Raw genomic sequence first — 19,783 nt, 5'->3', positions numbered from 1 at the left:
GGAGTGATGCAGAATACGAAGTGAGGGTCTGCATGACCTTACTCTAGGAGCTGGGGACCCTCTGCACTGATTATATGCGGGACACGAACCAGCCTGGGTGCAGAAAAATAGGCTTAGATTAACATCATTTATTGTTTATGACATTTCCTGCTTTTATGAATGAGGAATTGTTTCATTTTATATTTGCTGCCTTATACTGTAGGTTCAAGCATTTAACTTGGACTTTTAAAAATAGTGTTTATAGTTATACTTCTGACAATAGAATTAATCCATTGTCACTGTAAGGTCACTAACAGTAGTTGGTTGGAATTTATGTCAGTTTACTGTGATAAAGCCTGCAGGACTTGTTTTATTATCTAATTAGAAACCCCCTACTACTCCAAACAAGCCATATATAAACTAGAAAGTTCAAGTAGGTTGCTCAATGGTGGTAAAATGTAATTTCAGGTAACAATCCAGGGTAATCAGTATCTTTCATTTTCAGGTGCAGTTGGCATACTGAGAACTAGCACATTAGTATTTCTTCTTTAGCAGTAAAGTACATTTTATCAAAATAGCAAGATACTTTATTTCCAGCTAATTCAGAAACTACGGAAGATCTTCGATTAAAAATAGTTCCTTACAACATCTGATACTGGGTTTTGTAAGTGTTTTTATTTTAATCAACAGCAAATGCCATATCAGTACTAAGTATGCTGACAATATAGCCTTACATCAATGCAAAACACTGGGAAATGGCTGCCTGATCCATTTTTGGGGGATTTATGATATTAAGATCAATTGTGAAATTTTGACAAGACATCAGCATTGTAGATGCATGAAAATAATTTCCTGTGATCTTACTTGCAGTAGGTGTCATTTATCATCCCATAGACATGAATTCCATAGCAGGCATCCATAGCCAAAATTAAGGTAAACCAACCCGTACTGAGATATGAACCTGACTGGACTCTGTAAAAATACAACATACAGAAAATAAATTGCAATGAGAAATTACCAACACTTTATCAAAGAAATGTAATCTATTACTTGGGACAAAAGACATTAAGCAACTTGACAATCTGTCAAAACTACACAATTATTTTGAATTATTTATAGATACACTCTCATTCTTGCCAGCTTGAGGCCTCCAGCTATGGTCCACAGAAAAAAAAAAACCTTCAAAGTTAAAATCTGAAGTCAAACAACGCATCTCCCATTAGACACAAAATTATTTATTTGTACATCCAAAAGATAACAATTACTAGAGCTTGTAAAATAAGATTACGTTCATCAGAAAGCAAACTACTGGCAGAGTTTGAGTTGCATGTATGTGGGTATTCACCATTCTCTTCCACAAGCAGAGCTTTACATCCCCTGCCTGAAAATTTGCACAGAGATTAAAGCTTTAAAGCCATTTTGGTGGAAAGCAAATGAATATATGGATGATATAATTAAGAAATATACAAGAAAGTTAGGCTAAACAGGTTATCATGCTAAAGCAGAGTGGATGGAAAGCTCAACCTTATCCTGGGCTTGCTGAGAAGACTCCAAGAGGAGCAATCTCCAAAAGAGCTCCTTCCCCCCTGCTAATTAGCTCTTAAATGGGGTCTAGGAGAGGTGGAGCCAGGCTCCATCCCTTCCAATAGCACAGGTGAATTGCTTTCACCTGTGCCTCCAGGGCTGACTCGTTTCTTGCTCAGGTGATCAATCAGATGCTCAGGCCATGATTCAGCAGTTCCCATACAGCTTTACACAACCTCGTGCTATCATTAAGACAACAAAGCAATGAGAAAGCACAAGACAGCAGTGCCCAAATTGATAACCTTTGCTGAAATAACCAGTTCCATTAAATCAGGCCAAAAGTATTACCTGCATGAGTGAGAACAAATGACACTCAAGGAGTTGACTCACATATTGGCTATGTAAGCAAATGTGTCAAACAAAACATTGTTAATTACAGACCAAATCTTGTTCACTTTACTCACACAAATGTTACTAATGGTGGACAGGGAGTCAGCAAAACTACACATATAATCTGAGCAAGCAATACATACTGCTTTACTTTGTAAATAAGAACTCAGCACTCAATGTTTACAAGCAGGTTGAAATCCTGCTTTGCACATGTATGGCTTTCAGTTTGTTTGAAATCAATGAAAATCATTATTTTGAAATTATAAATAACTTGTCCAATTTCCAAGAAGTCATAGCCCTAGCTTGAGTTAATAAGTGTGAGAGAACTTGCTATGAGTGAGAGGAGGGGATAATTTAACTTTATGCCATATCTTCCAGCTTTTAGCTCTGGGTACAGCGGGGAGCAGTCTGTTCTCCATCATAAGTTAAAGTAACCTAAGGTTTGCACTCAATTAAGTTTGGCTACAGAAGAACTCCCATGTAGGCCTACGTGCAAATCAGGTTTTCCCAGCAACAATATCTTCTGAAAACATTTTCATCCTGGTGTAGGAATAAAGCCTTCATTTGGAAAAAAAACTGGATAGATAGAAAGATAGATAACATAAAGCAACACATCCAGCCTATAAATTCTAGCTTTTCTGTGAGACAGATAAAAGATCTTTGGGGGCTTCTTCCCAGTTCAGAGCATGGATGCACCTTGGTAACCTCCGGGTAAATCTGCCAATCAGAAGCTTTTAGCTCAGATTCTCTGTTACTTCCTTGCAGTTTGACAAAATACTAATAACATGGGTAAAAGTCTACATGTACAACCTTTATAATGACATTTACCTGACACATATGAGACTGAGATTCAAAGTCCTGCCCTGGTGAATGCTTACTATTATGGAAATTAGACTCCAAGAACTTCACATTCCTAAAGAAACTCTAGCTCTTCAGATATTGTTATTTCAGTGAAAAACAACTATCTTAACCCCCAGAGAGTTCTTCTTACACAGGAACACTCACAGAACTCAAGGCTACATCTTCCATTCCTTGCCCATGTCAAGCATTCCTCACAGCTTAGACAGAGTGAACTTCTATTCTTACTCTTTCCAAAAAAGTCTTTTCCTTGGGGAAGCTCCTCTGTGGAACTGACTTTATTGAGTAAAGGGCCATTCTGGAAGCAAGAAATAAAGGGTTAACAGTGCTGAAAATGGCCAATGGGAATAGAAGGCAGGGTGTTAAATATTCATTTTTCCTTAGATGGAGACCAATTGTAATTACATTTTTTAACTTGACCTAGTATAGCCTCAAAACTGTACATTTGTTTGTCTGTTCCTTTAGGATCTCCATTTCTTCAAACAGAATGTTTCTCAAAGAGAATTCCCAACCCATTTCATGTTACTTCAGAGTAGCATCCTGCCATGATAAAAAGCTGCATTGCTTCTAACTTGCTTCCTGCTCTTGCACCAGAACACTACTCTTGAACTTTTAAAGCCATTTAAAATCATAATAATCATTTATAAAACACTATGAAGATCAGGATCCTTCCAATAATGGATATTTATTGGAGAATATTATATTGACAATAACATCTAAAATTTGCTATACTTAGGAGAAAAACAGAATTTTAAAAAAGAATTAATCAATATTTCATGTCCTGTTTTAACATCATTGAACCTTAGTCCTCTCATCTATATACTACAGTGGCAGAATAAATAAAAACAGGAGAGTGAGTTTCTAGATACCTTCCCTGGGAGATGAAATACATGACAGAATATAGATTATGTGTTTTAAAACAAAGCACTTATATTCCTCTTTTTTTTTTTTCCTCTGAAGACACACAGGAATATGAGGGAATACTCTTAAGTAGTGGGGACTCTGATGATTTGGTAACACCTTAGAATTCAATCTGATACTGTAAACGTACTTTCAAAATTCCAGTGAAAGCAATATTAGAAGTGTGAAAACAATTTTAGCTGTCCTTAAAAAGTCATAAATCTTGGAATACCTTTTAAAATATCATCCCATAAAACTGTACTGCAAAGCAATGTCTCAGCCCTTGCTATTATGCTAACACCATGCATGCAATTTCTTTCTCTACAGGAGAGGTTTTTTTGGCCAGGGCTTTTTGAGTACTATGTGAGAGTTCCTCTTGTTACTGTAATTGCTCTGAAATTTCAAATTTTACTTTTACATTAGAAGTAAAAGAATAGCATACATAGCATCTATGTTACTGCACAAATCTGAAGGTAGAAGAACATTCATCTCCAAATAGGGGAAATAAGAGTTTGCCAAGAGTCATCTGTAGAAGTACAAGAAAAAAAAAAAAAGCATAGGCAAATGTACTGTGATACATGTGCATGCAGCAAATCCAGAGTTCTTCCCTATGGCTCCGAGTGACTTTTTCTTATACGGTAAAATTAATGGGGCACCAGATCTAGGCAAAAAATTGTCTCAACAGCTGAAGAGAAACTAACGCACTATTTTTCAAGAAACGCATTTAAAAAAGGACGATTTTGCTTTCAAGAAGTGATTTACAGCTGGGTGCAGTAAGAAAGAAGCAATGCTCACAAAAAGTTACTTTGTCGGTTTTTGTTGAAAAGGAAAGTTTACTTTGCATAACTCCTACATTACAAGGATTCTTAAAGAAATGTGTTATTGGGATGTAATTTGTTCTGCTAAATATCATCCAGCATATGCTTAACGTTAAACAATTGAAAAGACCAATTAAATCAATTTAATTAAGATGCTTAAAACAAAGTATATGCTTGTCTATCTTGCTCTTACTGAAAGTTTAACTGTTAAACATGTCATTATCTTATCTGATAATATAGAAGTGCCAAGATTACTTGTTATTTGCAAATGGCAAAACGTATAGTTTGCACTTTATCTCTGGTTTCTCACAACATGCTAAGACTTTTCTTCTGTATTTAAGAAGAAAATGGTAAAAATATATCTACAATTACTAGATTTGTCATGTGTGATACAAAAAATCTTAATTAAAAATAATTTTAAGTACAGGCAATTAGACAAAGTTCTTTTGCCTCGGCTTTCTGATATTCTACAAAAAGCATATGAAACGGATATAAAGAAGATGGAGTACAGAATGCCTCATAAAAATACTGCAGACTGAAATTCATCTTGACACCTATAACCATGCTTTGATGTCGGATAAACGAAGGAAAAACTGGTTCTTTCTTTCATCAGAGGAAAATGAAGGTATATTTTTTTAATGCTCAAGTGCATGTGAGTTCAAATTGGGTAAAATTTTTGCTGTCACTTGAGTTCTGATTTTACCATAAGATTCCAGGAGGCTATTTTCTTTATTCGGTTGTCCCAGGCCTTTTATGCGGACAATCAATTCTAGCTCTATGGTTGAGTGGATTGTAATTTCCAGTGAGGAGTTTCATGTTAAAATTTAAAATTGAAAAAAAAAAAAAAAAAAAAAAGTTTGTTAAGGTGGAGACAATCAGTAGACAAGTAATTTCATGTCAATCTGATTCCAGAAAATTATTTAGGAGCTTATTTTTTATTCTTTCCTCGGAGAAACCAAAGAGCACAGAAGGTCAGTAGAGAGTGTTAATTAAGGGGAGAATCTAAGAAATTTCGGACTTCAAGAAGCTATTAAGCAGCAGCCAAAAGTATTAACTAGGCAAGTTTTTCCTCGTTTCAAAATATTGCAGTAAAATGGAATTCAACAATGACAGATTGAAATGACAAGATTCTTCAGGCCAATTAGTTGACAAAAACGCATCTTTTCATAAGTGCTGTTTAGAGACTCGGATCCTCAGTTGACCCGCCTACCAAAACTACTGAATCATCAGCAGTTTTACTTATAGCAGCTCGTCAGGCCCTGGATTAGTAAATAAATAAAGGTATTAGTTTAAGCAAAGAGACGTGTAATGCAATCAGTAGAGGCTTAATAGCTTGAGAGGTCCTTCAACACCATAAAAGATTTGTAGAAAATGGTTTAAAACAAATAGAAATATTTTCAGTAACGGAGTCGATGTTTGTTTGAAAGCTGTTCAGGTAGATACGGCCATGGTACTTCTGGATTTCTTCCTGCAGGGCATCAAGATCCCGTTAAATTTCTGGGAGCAGTGCGTGTGCTCTGGCTTTGACTGGCACTGCCACTCAGGGTGAGTGACCCTCAGGAGTGAGGGGCAGAGGGCTTATCCTTCTGTCCTCCCCTGTTGAAGACTTCCAGCTCTCTTTCTCCTAAGTTGACAGTAGGTTTCTGAATAACAGTATTTTCTTACAACTCAAGACAACGGAAAATAATTATCTACTAGGACAAACTGGTGATCCATTACTCAATCCTATGTAAACCAAATTAACGTTGCCATTGTACTTATCTTGATTGAGATTTCTGTTATTTTTGTTTGTTTGTTTTGTTGGTTTTGTTTGTTTGTTTTCTGAAGAAGGAGCTCTGAATGTAACTGCTGAACAGCTCTTCTTTGCTGAATTAAATGTTCGCACTCCCCATGTCAAAGATTTGGTCTTTGTCTTTGGAAGAGTGGATTTGTATCTATCTGAGGTAACAGACAGAATGCCCCCACCTCGGAGAGAATAGCAATGTTCATTTTCTATGCACCTCTTCTTTGAGAAGAATATATACTTCTCATGCCAGAAAGCTGTTAGAAAGGAAATAAATCTAGGACAGGAGAAGGCTAAGACTCTAAATGCTGAAAAGCATTAGCAATTGCCTAGATTTAATTCTGTTTTCTGTGTGACTCGGTGCTTTGTTGCTAATAATTTCATTATATACATTCTGCAGAAAAAAATAGCACAAGAAGAGCAATGAGCCAGGCACCAGCACAGAGAATTGATTTCACTTGGTAAAAATGGTTGCTGTTTCTGCATTACAAAGATACCTGTTAGGCAGTCGTTTATCATAATTATTCATTCTTCTGCACGTGTGTGTGTGTGCACGCATGTGTTTGCTTTGCATTCCTAACGATGCAGGACATCTAATAATAAACAGCCATGCCCCTCAAGCAGTGAGCAGGCTGTCTCACACATTCAAAGGCTCACATGGTGCTTCAGGTCATTCTGAAAAGTGAAACATTTGTATGTGGACAGATGTTTTATTATCCATTGTGTATGGTTTCATGCAAAGCTTAAACAAGTGTAATGCATTATGAACAGCACAGACCACATTCCAGATTCAGAGAGTGACTATGCCCAACATGACGTACGTGGGAGTGGAAACGTGATGCCCACCTGCATGCCCAAAGTCTTGGCAGACCATCCTTACATCCTTACAGTGAATCCTGAAAATAAACTGCAGTCAGGTTGCATACTGTCCAACTGATCTACAGAAAATATAGATCTTCTATCTATATTCATGTTATACTGACAGAACATAGAGGAAGAGGGCAAGAGTCCATCTCAGTTGAATTTGCTATGAGTACACATGAAAAGGTGACTCCTGGGTCACAAACCAGCCCAGGAGAATTGAAAAAGAGATGTAAAAATTAATTCCAATGTCAAAATGGCCTTGAAAAAAGACAGAAGGGATGCTGCTGAATTAGAATTAGAATTAGGGAAGAATGTGTTACTGCAACAACTGAAATCCACACAGCATCTGCTTTGGTCAGTGACTTATGCATATAATTCCCATCTTTGTGTTGTGTGTAATACTTTTTTTCTTTCCTCTCTTTCTCTGCTCTACTCAATAAACACATGGAAACCTGGAACAAAGGAGGAAAAGAAAAAATCAGCTTAAAGAAACTGACTTCTGCTGTTCAGGCTTCTGTATTTTCCTTATTTCTGATTTCTTGACTTGACTTTGATGCATCTCAGCTCAGCTGTGAACTCAAGCAGCAAAAGAAGGAAGTTATTTCACCCAGGCAGAGAGGACTCCTTCACACACCTGTGCTGCTGAGCTGAAAGGAGAAAAGGACAATTCCTGTTTATCAGTATAACTATTGAGGTCTAACTTGCTGCAAAGTGCACAGGGAAGGACCTAGACTAATGAACTAGTCTAGAAGCTAGATTAATGTCTTCCTTCCAATATATATGTACTATTTTCAAGCTGATTCTCTTACTGCAAAGCCTGTGCTAGTCTTTTCACGTTGAGTGACATTCCCTGTAGAGAACAAGAATTGCTAACTAAATTTCTTACAGCTGTTGAGCTTCTGCAGCCCATACTTACTCTTCAGATACAAATTGTGATGTCGGTGCAGAGCACTTACAGAACAGTAAGCCATACTCTTAGACCCAACAAGATACTATTTTTTTGTACAAACAGACCTCAAATTTCTTTTCTTCTCCACTCTCATCCCTCATCCCACCATTTCCAGAAAAACATATTACCTTGATTTCTTTTGAACACTTGTCTTCATTTCCATTTCATAAGTGGAACATAAGAAACTGTGGTCTGAGGCACAGCTGATGCCATTGCAAGTGCTCAAGCTATTAGTAAAAGATGTCTTTTGAAAGTGCCCTGCTTGCAGCTGCCACCTGGGATCAGAAGTCAAGCTGCTCATGCATGATTACCAGTAACCTAAGCCCAGAGGAGGTGTATGGTGCAGAAAGAGAACTTGAATTGCATGGCTCTGCATATCTCCATTAGCACTTGGATTTACTTGACAAGAAAGTAGACGATTAAATAGGAAGAGATCCATCTGTTTGATGTCACTGAAAAATTGATCAGTAATTTTTTCTTTTTTTTTTTTTTTAATTATTATACTAATAAGTATCACAACTATACAACTATATTTATAAAGACAGGAAGCTGACAGGAAGCTAAATTCACATCAGCATATTTGAGAGCCAATCTGTTGGCATCCTTATATGGTCATTTTTCTCTTTGGAAATCACCTGAGTAAAATTCACTCCACTCTGAACTCATCAGGAAATGTAGCTATTCTGTTCTATGCCAGTTTACAGCTTGCTCTACGGTACAATTAGTTATGCTTGCAGGGACTGAAGCAAATGGGATGTAGTGCCAAATTCCCTTGACAATACTCAATCATGCAAGTTAGTTGTGGCACCGCAGTATCCTCCTGTCCCACTACTCTTCACTTTCCATTCATTTGCTCAAAGCCTTCATTCAAAACAGCTCATCTCTGATAACTGGTGACCTGGGAATTGATGGCTGCAGCCTTGGCACTGGTTTCATGACTTCTGTAGGGCAGCTTTAGTCATTTTTCTCTTCATCAGAAACCCACAGCCAGTTTGGTGTGCGCTGGTTTAGCATTTTCCCATCACACTGAAGGGAGTGGAGAAGGATTTAAATTTTCATTCTTTGTAACTAAAAATGAATCAAACTCAGAAGTATGTCAAGTGGAAATAAAACAACCAGTCCACAACACTGAATTTTTCCTGTATCGACATTTAAATCAACACTTGCTGTCTTGAGTCTGCACATTATTCTCCAGGGAGGATGTAAACTAAACAGAGCTGCAGTTAATCCAGAATCCCTGAAGAGAATTAATTAGGCAGGCTTTCCCACCCTTTTCTTTTGGTAATAAGGGACACTTACTACTCCTAGCTGCATATTTTAGTGAAATCTGTTGTAGGTGAACACAGAAGAAATTTCTCAATAGCTCTTATCTTGTCAAGACAAGAAACCGAAGGGAGTTCCTCTAACCTTGGCTGAAAGCAGCATGCATTTTTCATAAAAACAACTTCTATTAGGTTCTCTATATTGAAAACAAAAAGTAAGAGACAACTTTCTAAAGGTGCACCTTGTAAGTCCGTGACATTGGAATGGGAACACAGGCTATTATGACGGTATTTTGTTTTATTCCTACAGTGAAAATAAAAGCCAGCACAAGACCGTACCCTAATTCTGTTCATCCAAGTGGGGAAGACACGGCACCCAGTGGTACCTAAGTATTAATTTAACATTCATGCTAAAGTCTCCCCACCAAGTATAGCAGGGAAAATGCAAGACCTTCTACTCCTTTTCCATAGGGACTCCCTACAATACTGTATTACAAAGCCACATCTAATCAGGAACTACAAAGAATGAATTGTGTTCCCTACACTGTCTATTTGTACAAGCCAAAAGATCATTCTAGGTTATGGAACATTAATATTTTTAGCAAAAAATGAAATCTTCAATCCAGACAAATTATTCTGATGTAAAAAAAAAAAAGGAGTTAAAAATAGAACCTGTGTGGATCTGACTTATAATTCAAATGCAAGAGGCCATAATGTACCTCATCAGTCAAGCTTTGAAGATGAACTGCTAATTAACACAGATGTTACCTTCCCCTTTACTACTGTAACTTTCTCCAGATTAACTTTTTCCTTAACATAGAAAAGGAAAATAGTATTTCTTTTGTCTTTCTTTTTAATGTAAACTTTAATAAAACACACCCTTATATAGAAGTATCACACTACTCTTTAGTTATCAATGTTGGGATCTCATTTTATTCTGCTTTCTAACAAACTCACCTCTGTCCAATTACCTAGAAAGAAGCAAATAATCCTAGCCTCTGAGCTACTGAAGCATCTCCTTCCTTCTCCACAGCTCTGTCTGCATAGCAGCTGATTTTCTGACGGGCACCTCTCCACAATGCTCACTGTGATGGAAGATGTAGAGGTCTAATTAAAGGTTCATTTGAAATATAAGGTCCCAAACCCTCACAACATGCAAGATTAGATTTTGTCTCTTCCATTCTGTTCAAGAACCACTGCATTTACGCAATAGGGTTGTCTGGAGACCAGATGCCTGCAGCCATTGAGGTGAGTATTTACCTTCAAAGCAGCATCTTGATGGCAGACAAGACAGATTAGGTAGAACAGATAAAGAACCATGCATTTTTTTCCTCAGACATTTATACTGCAAAAAGTATGACACAGCAAACTATTTAGAGAAGTCAAATAACGCCACAGAGAAGCCTATAGGAAAAGGACCTATGGATCAGGGTAGATTCCCATCTAGTCCACTTTGTTGTTCCCCCAGTATCGAACAGAATATTTTTCCCCCATACTCACTGAATAGACTACAGGAAGGTAACTGAGCAACTGTACAAATGGAAGCTGGGACAAATGCTGTATAGGATTTTTACTGTTTCCCTGTGATTAACTGAAGTAGCAAACTTCTAGTTAGTTTTCTGAGTCTTACCAAATCTAGCTTTTTGATCATATAGGACTAACCACCTAGCCAGCTCACTGTCAGTAAAAGCTAATGCCAAATTATCAAATATGGTAAAGAGTTTAATTAGCTAGTGACTTGACATTTTCTGTTGAACAAAGTGATGAGGACAGTCACAAAGCCAGATAGCGTCCTCTGCTTTATAACTAAATACTCTGATTACTGCACAGCACAATATACTGCTCTAAGTGACATCCTATCTTTAGTGATTCCTGGTATAAAAAGTTAAGATTCAGATACACTGCCACTGTGCAGGCAAAAAGCTCTTCCCAGTGCTGCACACCTGACAGCATACATTATAAGAGGCTGATGCTGTTCTCTGGATATCAAAGCTCAGGACATCAAAGTTTACAGAATTCATATCTAGATGGTTTTCATTACAAACATTAGAAGAAGCTAATTCACTACAACTACAGACTACAGCCCAGTTACACTTGAATCCAGACCATATTTATTTGGGATCAAATTGCAAAATTCAAAACTGCCAAAAATTGATTATATAGTTATATTACAGAGAACTTCAGGTAATACTAATAACTGCATTGCTGGCAGAAATACCAGCTTAAAAATTAACAGTTCAATCACACACAGTATAGAGATAGCATCACAATTAGCTTTACAAAACAACATCATTCTTTATGAGTCTTTTTCTTTTCCTCTTCATGCTATTTGCCTGATAAGCCCTTGCCAACAAAGACATTATACTAATTACAATTAGTTATACAAAGTGTGGGACAACTGAAATGATTTATTGATTTTTCCTCACAAAATAAACCTTATTAGGAATTCCAAGTGTACAGGAAGGAGAAGCCCCAGATGGCATGTTTACTCCAACATGTATGAACGTGAAAAGGTGTATATAGAGGCACTCAATCCATTTAAAACTTTCATCTTAAAATAGTTGCCTGGAAAAATCTGTCTATGGTAGATTCTAAGCAATTAAACAGCGTCTATTGCAACTACTAGATATTTTGTCCTCAGCCTTGACAAGGGAAGGTAAGGTACTTAGGCAAAATATATTTCTTCTTTTTCTTTTTTTTCTGGTCTGCAAGTCAGCATTATCTGATTAGGTCTACTTCCTACGGCTTGTTCAGTCTTGCTTATCAGACATGCTGGAAAATATTTCCAATAATAAGCCACCAGAAATCTGCCTTCATATCTGGTATCGGGCTACATATAACAGAGATCTTTTCATTTTAGTTTTAAAGTATTGCTCCATTCAACAAGCCGACTGCTGGCTGACACACAATCTAACCTAAAGGCTATGGATCAGCAAGTAAATGCAGAAATTCTATTAGTTTTCAGACCTGAGTTTTACGCCTTTCATTTCAAATGAAATCAAAATCCTACACATGAATAGGTAAAGCACAAAGTAAAGATCCTTTCTTAAAACCATCCATTACTTATTACACGAGAGCGAGGAAGAAAGCAGTTTCTGCATCTTGTAGATACTGTGTTTCTTGTGCTCAGTGACTCTAGCAAGACTGCTAAATAGCAGACATAAAAGAGATCCATCCTGAAGTAAAATTAAAACCATGAAGAACGTTATATTATGCAATATGAAATCTTGCAGAGGCACAAAGGCAGGCACATGCTTCCTATTAACAAAACCTCTCTAAGCTTGTACAGATAGGACCTCCTTACCCTACTCCTGAATTTAAAAGTTGTAAGAAAACTTCTCTATGCTTGAGGGGTTTGGGAAATAAGCATCTTCATTTAGACTAAAGAAATAGCCCAGAATGTTCATGAAAAAAAAAAAAAAATTTTTTTTCAACCCAAAGAAAAAACAGCAAAAAGGATTTTATTCTTTGGTTCCTTCAGTAAGCATATGTACTTTTGACATGTAGTCAGATTGCCTACTCAGCTTTAAAAATAACTACAAGAGAGAGACTGATGAGTGATTGACATTTGCCTCCATTTTACCATTGGCTCTACATAGATAAGTTCACTAGAAATTCTCCAAGCACAAGCATCAGCACTTTGGCACAGTATGCAGCCAAAGATTAACAGCAGAGGGTACAACTCACTTCTGGTATGGTCTTGCAAAACTTCACTGAAGTCGCTGGAACAACCTCTTCCATCCCAGCTTTGTGGCTTCTAAATCTCTAGATTTCTTTACTATATACACCATTCCTATGTAAATATGCCATACACTGTTTTCCACCAGAATGGTCGATGATGATTGTCTTAGTGAATGAAAATCCATGGTGATTACCTTATCACAATTACCATCACACTGGCAGTTGGGTTTTTTTGCTGTATGTCTCATTGTGCACATCCAGTTAAATAAATTGCTCCATGGTTTTGCTATTTATTCAAAAAATTCTTAAGAAAAGCATGACTTTTTCTACTTGGAAAAATTAGACGTAATATCTGTCATTGAAGTATGGCATTAAACAGTAAAGAAATCATCTTGTTATGCCCCTTCATTCTCATTATAGAAGCCTTTTTACATTTTTTATTTGTATTCTGTGCTTGTATTTCATCTGTTTTCCTTTGACAACAAGTTTGATGGCCTCTCATTTCATTGTGCATGATGCTATTTTATGGCTTGATGATTACAAGTAAGCTGGTAATTCCTTACCACAGCTCATAGCTATTATGATACCAGTCCTATGTATGGATTTTCCACCACAGTTCTCAGATTTTCCCCAAGAAAGGGAGAACTGCAGCTGTTACACAGAAAACCCTCTGCAGTATAAGAAAATTTCACTCTACGTGGTCAGTTGAGTCAAGAAATGCTACCCCAACTGGCTTCTGATAAAAGCAGACAGAAGCTTCAAGATGCCACAGCCAGGTCCAGCTCATTTAAGTTCAATATGCTAACTACATGACAGCTTACAAAATAATAATAATAATAATAAGCCATGATTTTCTTTTGTCTTACAGAGGGTGATAGTGGAAAGGCTGGTTTTCTAGCCCTTTTGAAAGGTATATACCAGTTATAATGCAGAAGAACTTTTGACAAGGAAACAGAGCTCTGTTCATCCAAAGGCTTCAAAACAGTGCTTCAAAACTGAGATGTTGGTATACGTTAAAATCAGGGTTAAAGAACGCTAATACAAATATAAACAGTCTCTATTGCTTATGTAGTTCATTTTGCTCCGAAGGTTCTTGGTAGACAAACACACCTGTACACATTCAGCCACTTGGGGTGTGCAGAAGCTGTATAATGGTGAAGCAGTGATTAAGGATGAATTAGGACAGGGATAAAGAACTATGGACCAAGAAAACTCCTCAACAAAATGGGAGATGCTTGTGCAATGCTGGCAAAGGAGGAATACTGATATAGAGCAGTATCCAAATGCACTCTTGAATTACCTTGCAAATCGCTCATCTAAGTATTGAACAAATCTGACTACATTTAACTTTAGATCTGATGAGATCAGGTTGTATGGCTGTAGGTTTGTGATAAGAAGCCCAGGGTTAGAAAGAAACTGCACACCTCAGAAATGCAAAAAATAGAAAATCCACTACCCTAAACTATTCATATGGAAATTATTCAATATAAATAGCTAATTTCTACTTAAGCTGCTCCTATAATTATCTATAACCATCTATCATTATGAAAACTACATGGATACACAAATTATTACCATATTAAATAATGCAGGCATCTGACATCTTGTAGGTTTACTAGCATTGCTCAGGCCTTTGCTATTTTAGAGTAACATCATTATTCTTTATCCTTATGCTGTAGTATTGTCATTATTCTTCCATATTCAGCACACTTTGTCATGCACTACCTCTACAGATGTATATGCAATACTCACAGATTAAGCTAACTGATTTACTGATACCATAGACACACATTGCAATGAGATCTGTCACACGTATTCCTTACACTTACAAGAAGCAGCAAATGAGTTATCTTTTATATACTTGAGGATCACTCTTTGTAAATGTTGAATGATTTTAGTGGTGACATTATGATTTTGTTTTCCTTCAATTTGCTCCTAACAGGATGGAAGAAATAAAAATTTACTGGTAGGAGTAAGAATATAAATTAAACTGTTTTATGAAAGCCATTCCTTAAAATGATTCAGACAATAAATTTCAACAATCATTCATGTTCAAAAGCTCTTGTACCTGAGAACAACAATACAGGTGAAGAAAGAAGAGAGAACATCTTCAGCTGAGAAGATGCAAGCTTGCCATTGACTTTTGTAAGCACCATCAGAGGGCTGCTCTTCAAATGGGGAGCTGTCACTTCTCCTATGGGCCCTGAGTGACACTGTCTTGTTTTACCTGCACGCAAAGAATTAGAAACCAGGCTCATTTTCAAACACAATGGAATAAGTTGTCCATTTCTGCTTCACAAACTGTGAGGTAAACTAGACAGGCTCTATAACCTTTAAATTGGGTTTATAGAAGCCGTTAGAAGCACCTGGAGTGGAAGAGGTTTGTACAGAGCAGTGTTTGAAAAGATGCTAGATATTATCTCACTTCGTCCTGAACTAATACAGAAAATGAACACATAAGGCAAACCTCGTTTTCCCTAGGAGGGGGGCTTTCTAGAAAGAAAGCTTTCTAGAGACTTTTGGTGTTTACCTTGAAGAAGAATCTCTGAACAAAGGCATAACAAATGCAAAATTATCTCCTTTCTGTAACTTATATCACTAGTGCATAAATTTCATGAAATGCAATTCTGTATTGCATGAGTGCATGAAAATTAAACATGGGGGAAAATGGATTTTCCACTGTTGTCTGGAACTGAAACATACATTGCTTAAATGCTCTTTTTAAGCAGTTTAATAATGAACATAAGTGAGACCTCAGCATAACGCAAGGTATTCAAGGGTAAAAACTACCATTTAAGAATCTAAAGGGCTGAGACTCAGATGAATAAAGTTAGGTCTATATGGCTCAACCAAATCTATGCTGAGCTTACTTAACATCTTCACTAAAGCTCAGCAGCATGTCAGCCACTGCCTGAATGTTGCTATGTGCTGGATGATGTTACCTCTCCAACTGTTTGTCACCACCAAACGAGTGGAAGTTACTGAACCCACAGTTCAGTTTAGAAAAATACACTCAATCCAGGTCCTAATCATCTTCAAGCAAAATAAATGAACTGGGCTAAGTCATATGTGCTGCAAGCACAACAGCAGGTAGCTACATTCACACCACCACAGGAACCTCCAGTGAATGGGCAGACAGAAGCAGTTAGGAAATGGCTGCGTCTTACAGTAGTCCAGCCAGGAGTCCATGTCTCAGCCCTTTGGGAATGTGCATCCTTGAGATGTGATAGAGCAGCTTCCAAGTATTTTAATAGGAAATTGGGAAAGTAAATGCACCTGAGGACGGAGAGCAAAATATCTGATATTTTGATTATGGACAAGTAATTGATTTCAAAAATACTTTGTGACCATAAAGACAATTATCAGAATCACATCTTTTTCAAGTATGCATTGAAATATGCCTAGTATCATCATACAAAGATTATCATAGCAATGGTAACTGCTTTGCCACTCCGAGAATACACTCCAGGAGCCTGAATAGCAGACCAAATATCATTCAGCTCATCTCTTTGTATCTTTTACCTGACACTACACTGTTATTTACCTCAACAGTGCTCATAACCAACCACAATTCTAGTATTACACAATGTGACAGAATATTGCTAACTTGAGAGAAGACCACTAGGGAACTACTTGTCCTTAAGCAAACAGTGGTGAGACCTTTGCAATATCGTGCCTTAGGTGCTTAGCTGTGCTCAAAAATAATCGTGAGGGGAGGCAGCAAATACACTTGACAGAGCGGTGAGGTGAAGGCTTTCAGTAGCAGCAGCTAGATGAATGCACGTTCTAAGAGGTCATTTATCCTTTGATCTATTTGTTTAAGGAAAAAGAGTCAATTTTATTTAGTTAGTTAATTAATTATTTAATTATTTATTTGCTATAAGAACAAAGGTGTGAGATTATTTATGTTCTTTGAGATCTTCCCTTGGGTTTGGTCTGGCATTACACTGTAGTGTGGTCATGTATAAATGATGCTGGCTTCAGCTGCCAATGTACTAACAGTTGACATTTGCACAAAGAATTATGAAGTTACCTTAAATGTAGTAGTATGAAAGGACTAGGAGCCTTTCAGATTCTGTTCAGTTTACTGGGAGAATGAACACATGTAAGTTCAGTATGCATTCTGACTTATTAACTGAAGGACACACAAGTTATCAGAGATACCCAAACAGCTTCCTCTTGCTCCCTTTGAAATCAACTGCAGTGCTTACTGTCTTCACATTCATATGATCAGTCCCACAGGACCAGCAGCAAATCAGCTAAAGATAAATCTAACTCTCAATCATTTTAAATATGCATAGTAGACTATAGGACAACAGGAAGGCAATGTATTTGGTAAACACAATTTGCACAAAACAACAGCTAAATACAGCACACTCCACAGGGTGTAGGCAGGTATTTACAATATGACCACCTGTGTACAATTTTGCCTTGCTTTTCTTGAATGTCACTCTTACAGGTGGGAAAAGTGCCAGTAATCACACGGTTGTGATGGAATAGCAATTGGAGATGCCTGTTTAGAGAAAATCGCTGTCTGCTTCTTCCCTTGAACTTCAAGCAGACATGATGGACCTGATGACTCCCTAGGAGGGAGTGCAAATTTCATAGCTCATCATAAATAATGAAGGGGATATATGCTTAGTTTTGGTATGCAAAGAAAACCTTCATCCTGGTCTTGGATGAATACAGAAATTTTTGAATTAAAGAATTTCCAATAAAATTAAACTCTGGTAAACCCTCTTTCATTGTGCTTCATTGTACAGACTGTTCTTCCACTGAATGCATGCTTGAAATATGGAGGAACTGACTTCTCAGAGTGTGTTCTTCATCAGCTGAAATTCTTACACGTTTGTTTTCTCAGCCAACCCTGCACATTTCTCTCACTAACGAGTGCACGTCTACTACAGAACAGACATCAGAATGACTACCATGGCACGGAATCCAGGTTTTTACAACCAAGAAATAGAAAAGAGAAGTATATTTTTAAACCCTGTCTTCCAAAATGATGCAGAATTTCCTTCAATGAATTGGCTTAATTTTTGTAGTGGTTTTACATTTCTTTTCCAAAATGTCCTATTCAATAAAGTTTGAATAAATCTTGAAAAATGTAAATTACCCGCTCTGGAAAGGGCAAGCAATCAAAGCCAAAGGAAAATGACCTTTTTCATTACAGAATTTATATATCATTTGGAAGCAGTATCTTAATTTTAACCTATATGACACCCACAAATGAGTTTCAGCCTCACCTGCAACATGTAAATCTTGCTGAAAGGAAAAATACACTTGTATCCTGTTTCCAAGTTCCAACAGAAGACATGAAATATTCAGGAGGAAAACAACCCCAATACTAGAATACTGAAAATTATATTGAGAAACTGTGAAACCTATTTTTTTTTCTTCCAAAGAGAAGGAAAAAATTTGTGAATGTCTATAACTAATGTATTCTACAATAAGTATTAGGTATTAGGCACAGACGTAAACTACACGAACAAAACAGTATGAAGAATTCTAGTCAAAACTTTTTAATAATGATTTTTTTTAATAAAGAATTTTTTTTTTCCTGTAATAAAGATAAGTAAGTACATGAGTGATTTGAAGGAAGAAAAACAATGGCTAATTAATTTGTTTCCAAAGGCAAAAGAATAAAATCCTTAAAATCCTAGATGTATTCACTAAGGGTTTGCTCAGCTATTTCACACCTTCTGAGACATCTGCCAAGAAGAGGTCAGCTGAACTAATCCATGCTTACACCTTGGCATCTCCACTGAAACATCATCTCTCCACTGTAGAGAGTGGAGCAGTCATTACTTGCTGCTATGACACTAAGTCTCAGAAACAGCCTAGACTTTATCCTGAACTGATGTGTGACTGATGTGTCTTTTGTAAGCTAAAGAAATCTATACATTGGGTGGCTCAGAAGACCAATAGTTCAACTTCCTTTGGAGTATCTTCCTCCTCTCTCTGGCTTTCAGAGCACTCCTTTTCCTGATGCAGTAACTACAGAAGGAAAAAGGAATCATCGACTGAAATTCAACATCAAACAACTAACTTTGCAGACATAGCTCAGAGAAAAGTCAAATATTTTTGCCTATATTCATTTGCCTGAAAAACAGGACTTAAGTATTCACTATTAGCTTTGAATTCACCTTCTCTCTCTGCAGAACCACAGCTTACCTTGTTGGCCTCATAGTCTGTTTCCATACAAAATGCAAAGCCGTACCTTCTTAAATCGGGAACCCTAAAATCTCATAGTGAATGCCTGGCAGCAAACAAACAAATGAAAAAGCACATCACGGAATAAAAGCATTCACAAAAAGCCCCTCGTATATAAAAATTAGTTGTCAGATAGCTGACAACTCCATTCTGTCTTCCCACAGCTTGTAACACCTAGGAAACCACCCCTTCGCATTTATCACTGTTTACCAATACTGCTCAGGTCTCGGAGCTTGGACCAGTTACAACTGACACCCACTCCATATTCATGGAATCCATCTCTTTCTCATGACATCTGTTCTTTGTCCCAAACTAATCATGATATATAGGTTGATGTGACTGCTAACTGCTCTGAACACTGCTCCAGGTGTCTTGCCATGGGTTTCAGCAGAATCACAACCGTGAGGCTGCTCATGTAATCTCTAAAGCTGTGGCATAAAACCACTGGAGCAGAGGCAAGTTTTAGGACTAACACTACTTCTTATATTATTATCGTTCCTTCTTCAGTGTCAGAAGAGAGATTCTCTCTGATTTCTTACCACTAGTATCCTTCAAAGCTACG

General features: G+C 37.1%; 1 protein-coding gene across 4 annotated transcripts in view; it reads right to left on the bottom strand.

The window, feature by feature from the left end:
- The window catches only part of ST6GALNAC3 (ST6 N-acetylgalactosaminide alpha-2,6-sialyltransferase 3), a 202,055-nt gene that overhangs the window by 8,151 nt on the left and 174,121 nt on the right, over positions 1-19,783 (bottom strand). For all 4 annotated transcript variants that reach the window (XM_048947223.1, XM_048947221.1, XM_048947224.1 and 1 more), the window contains exon 4: positions 844-951. In XM_048947223.1, coding sequence (XP_048803180.1) covers positions 844-951 — 108 coding nt within the window. The remainder of the gene's footprint in view (positions 1-843; positions 952-19,783) is intronic.

This window comes from Lagopus muta, chromosome 5, assembly GCF_023343835.1.
Source record: "Lagopus muta isolate bLagMut1 chromosome 5, bLagMut1 primary, whole genome shotgun sequence".
NCBI lineage: Eukaryota > Metazoa > Chordata > Aves > Galliformes > Phasianidae > Lagopus > Lagopus muta.
The sequence above is the reverse complement of the archived record's forward strand: the minus strand, read 5'-3'. Positions and strand labels throughout refer to the sequence as shown.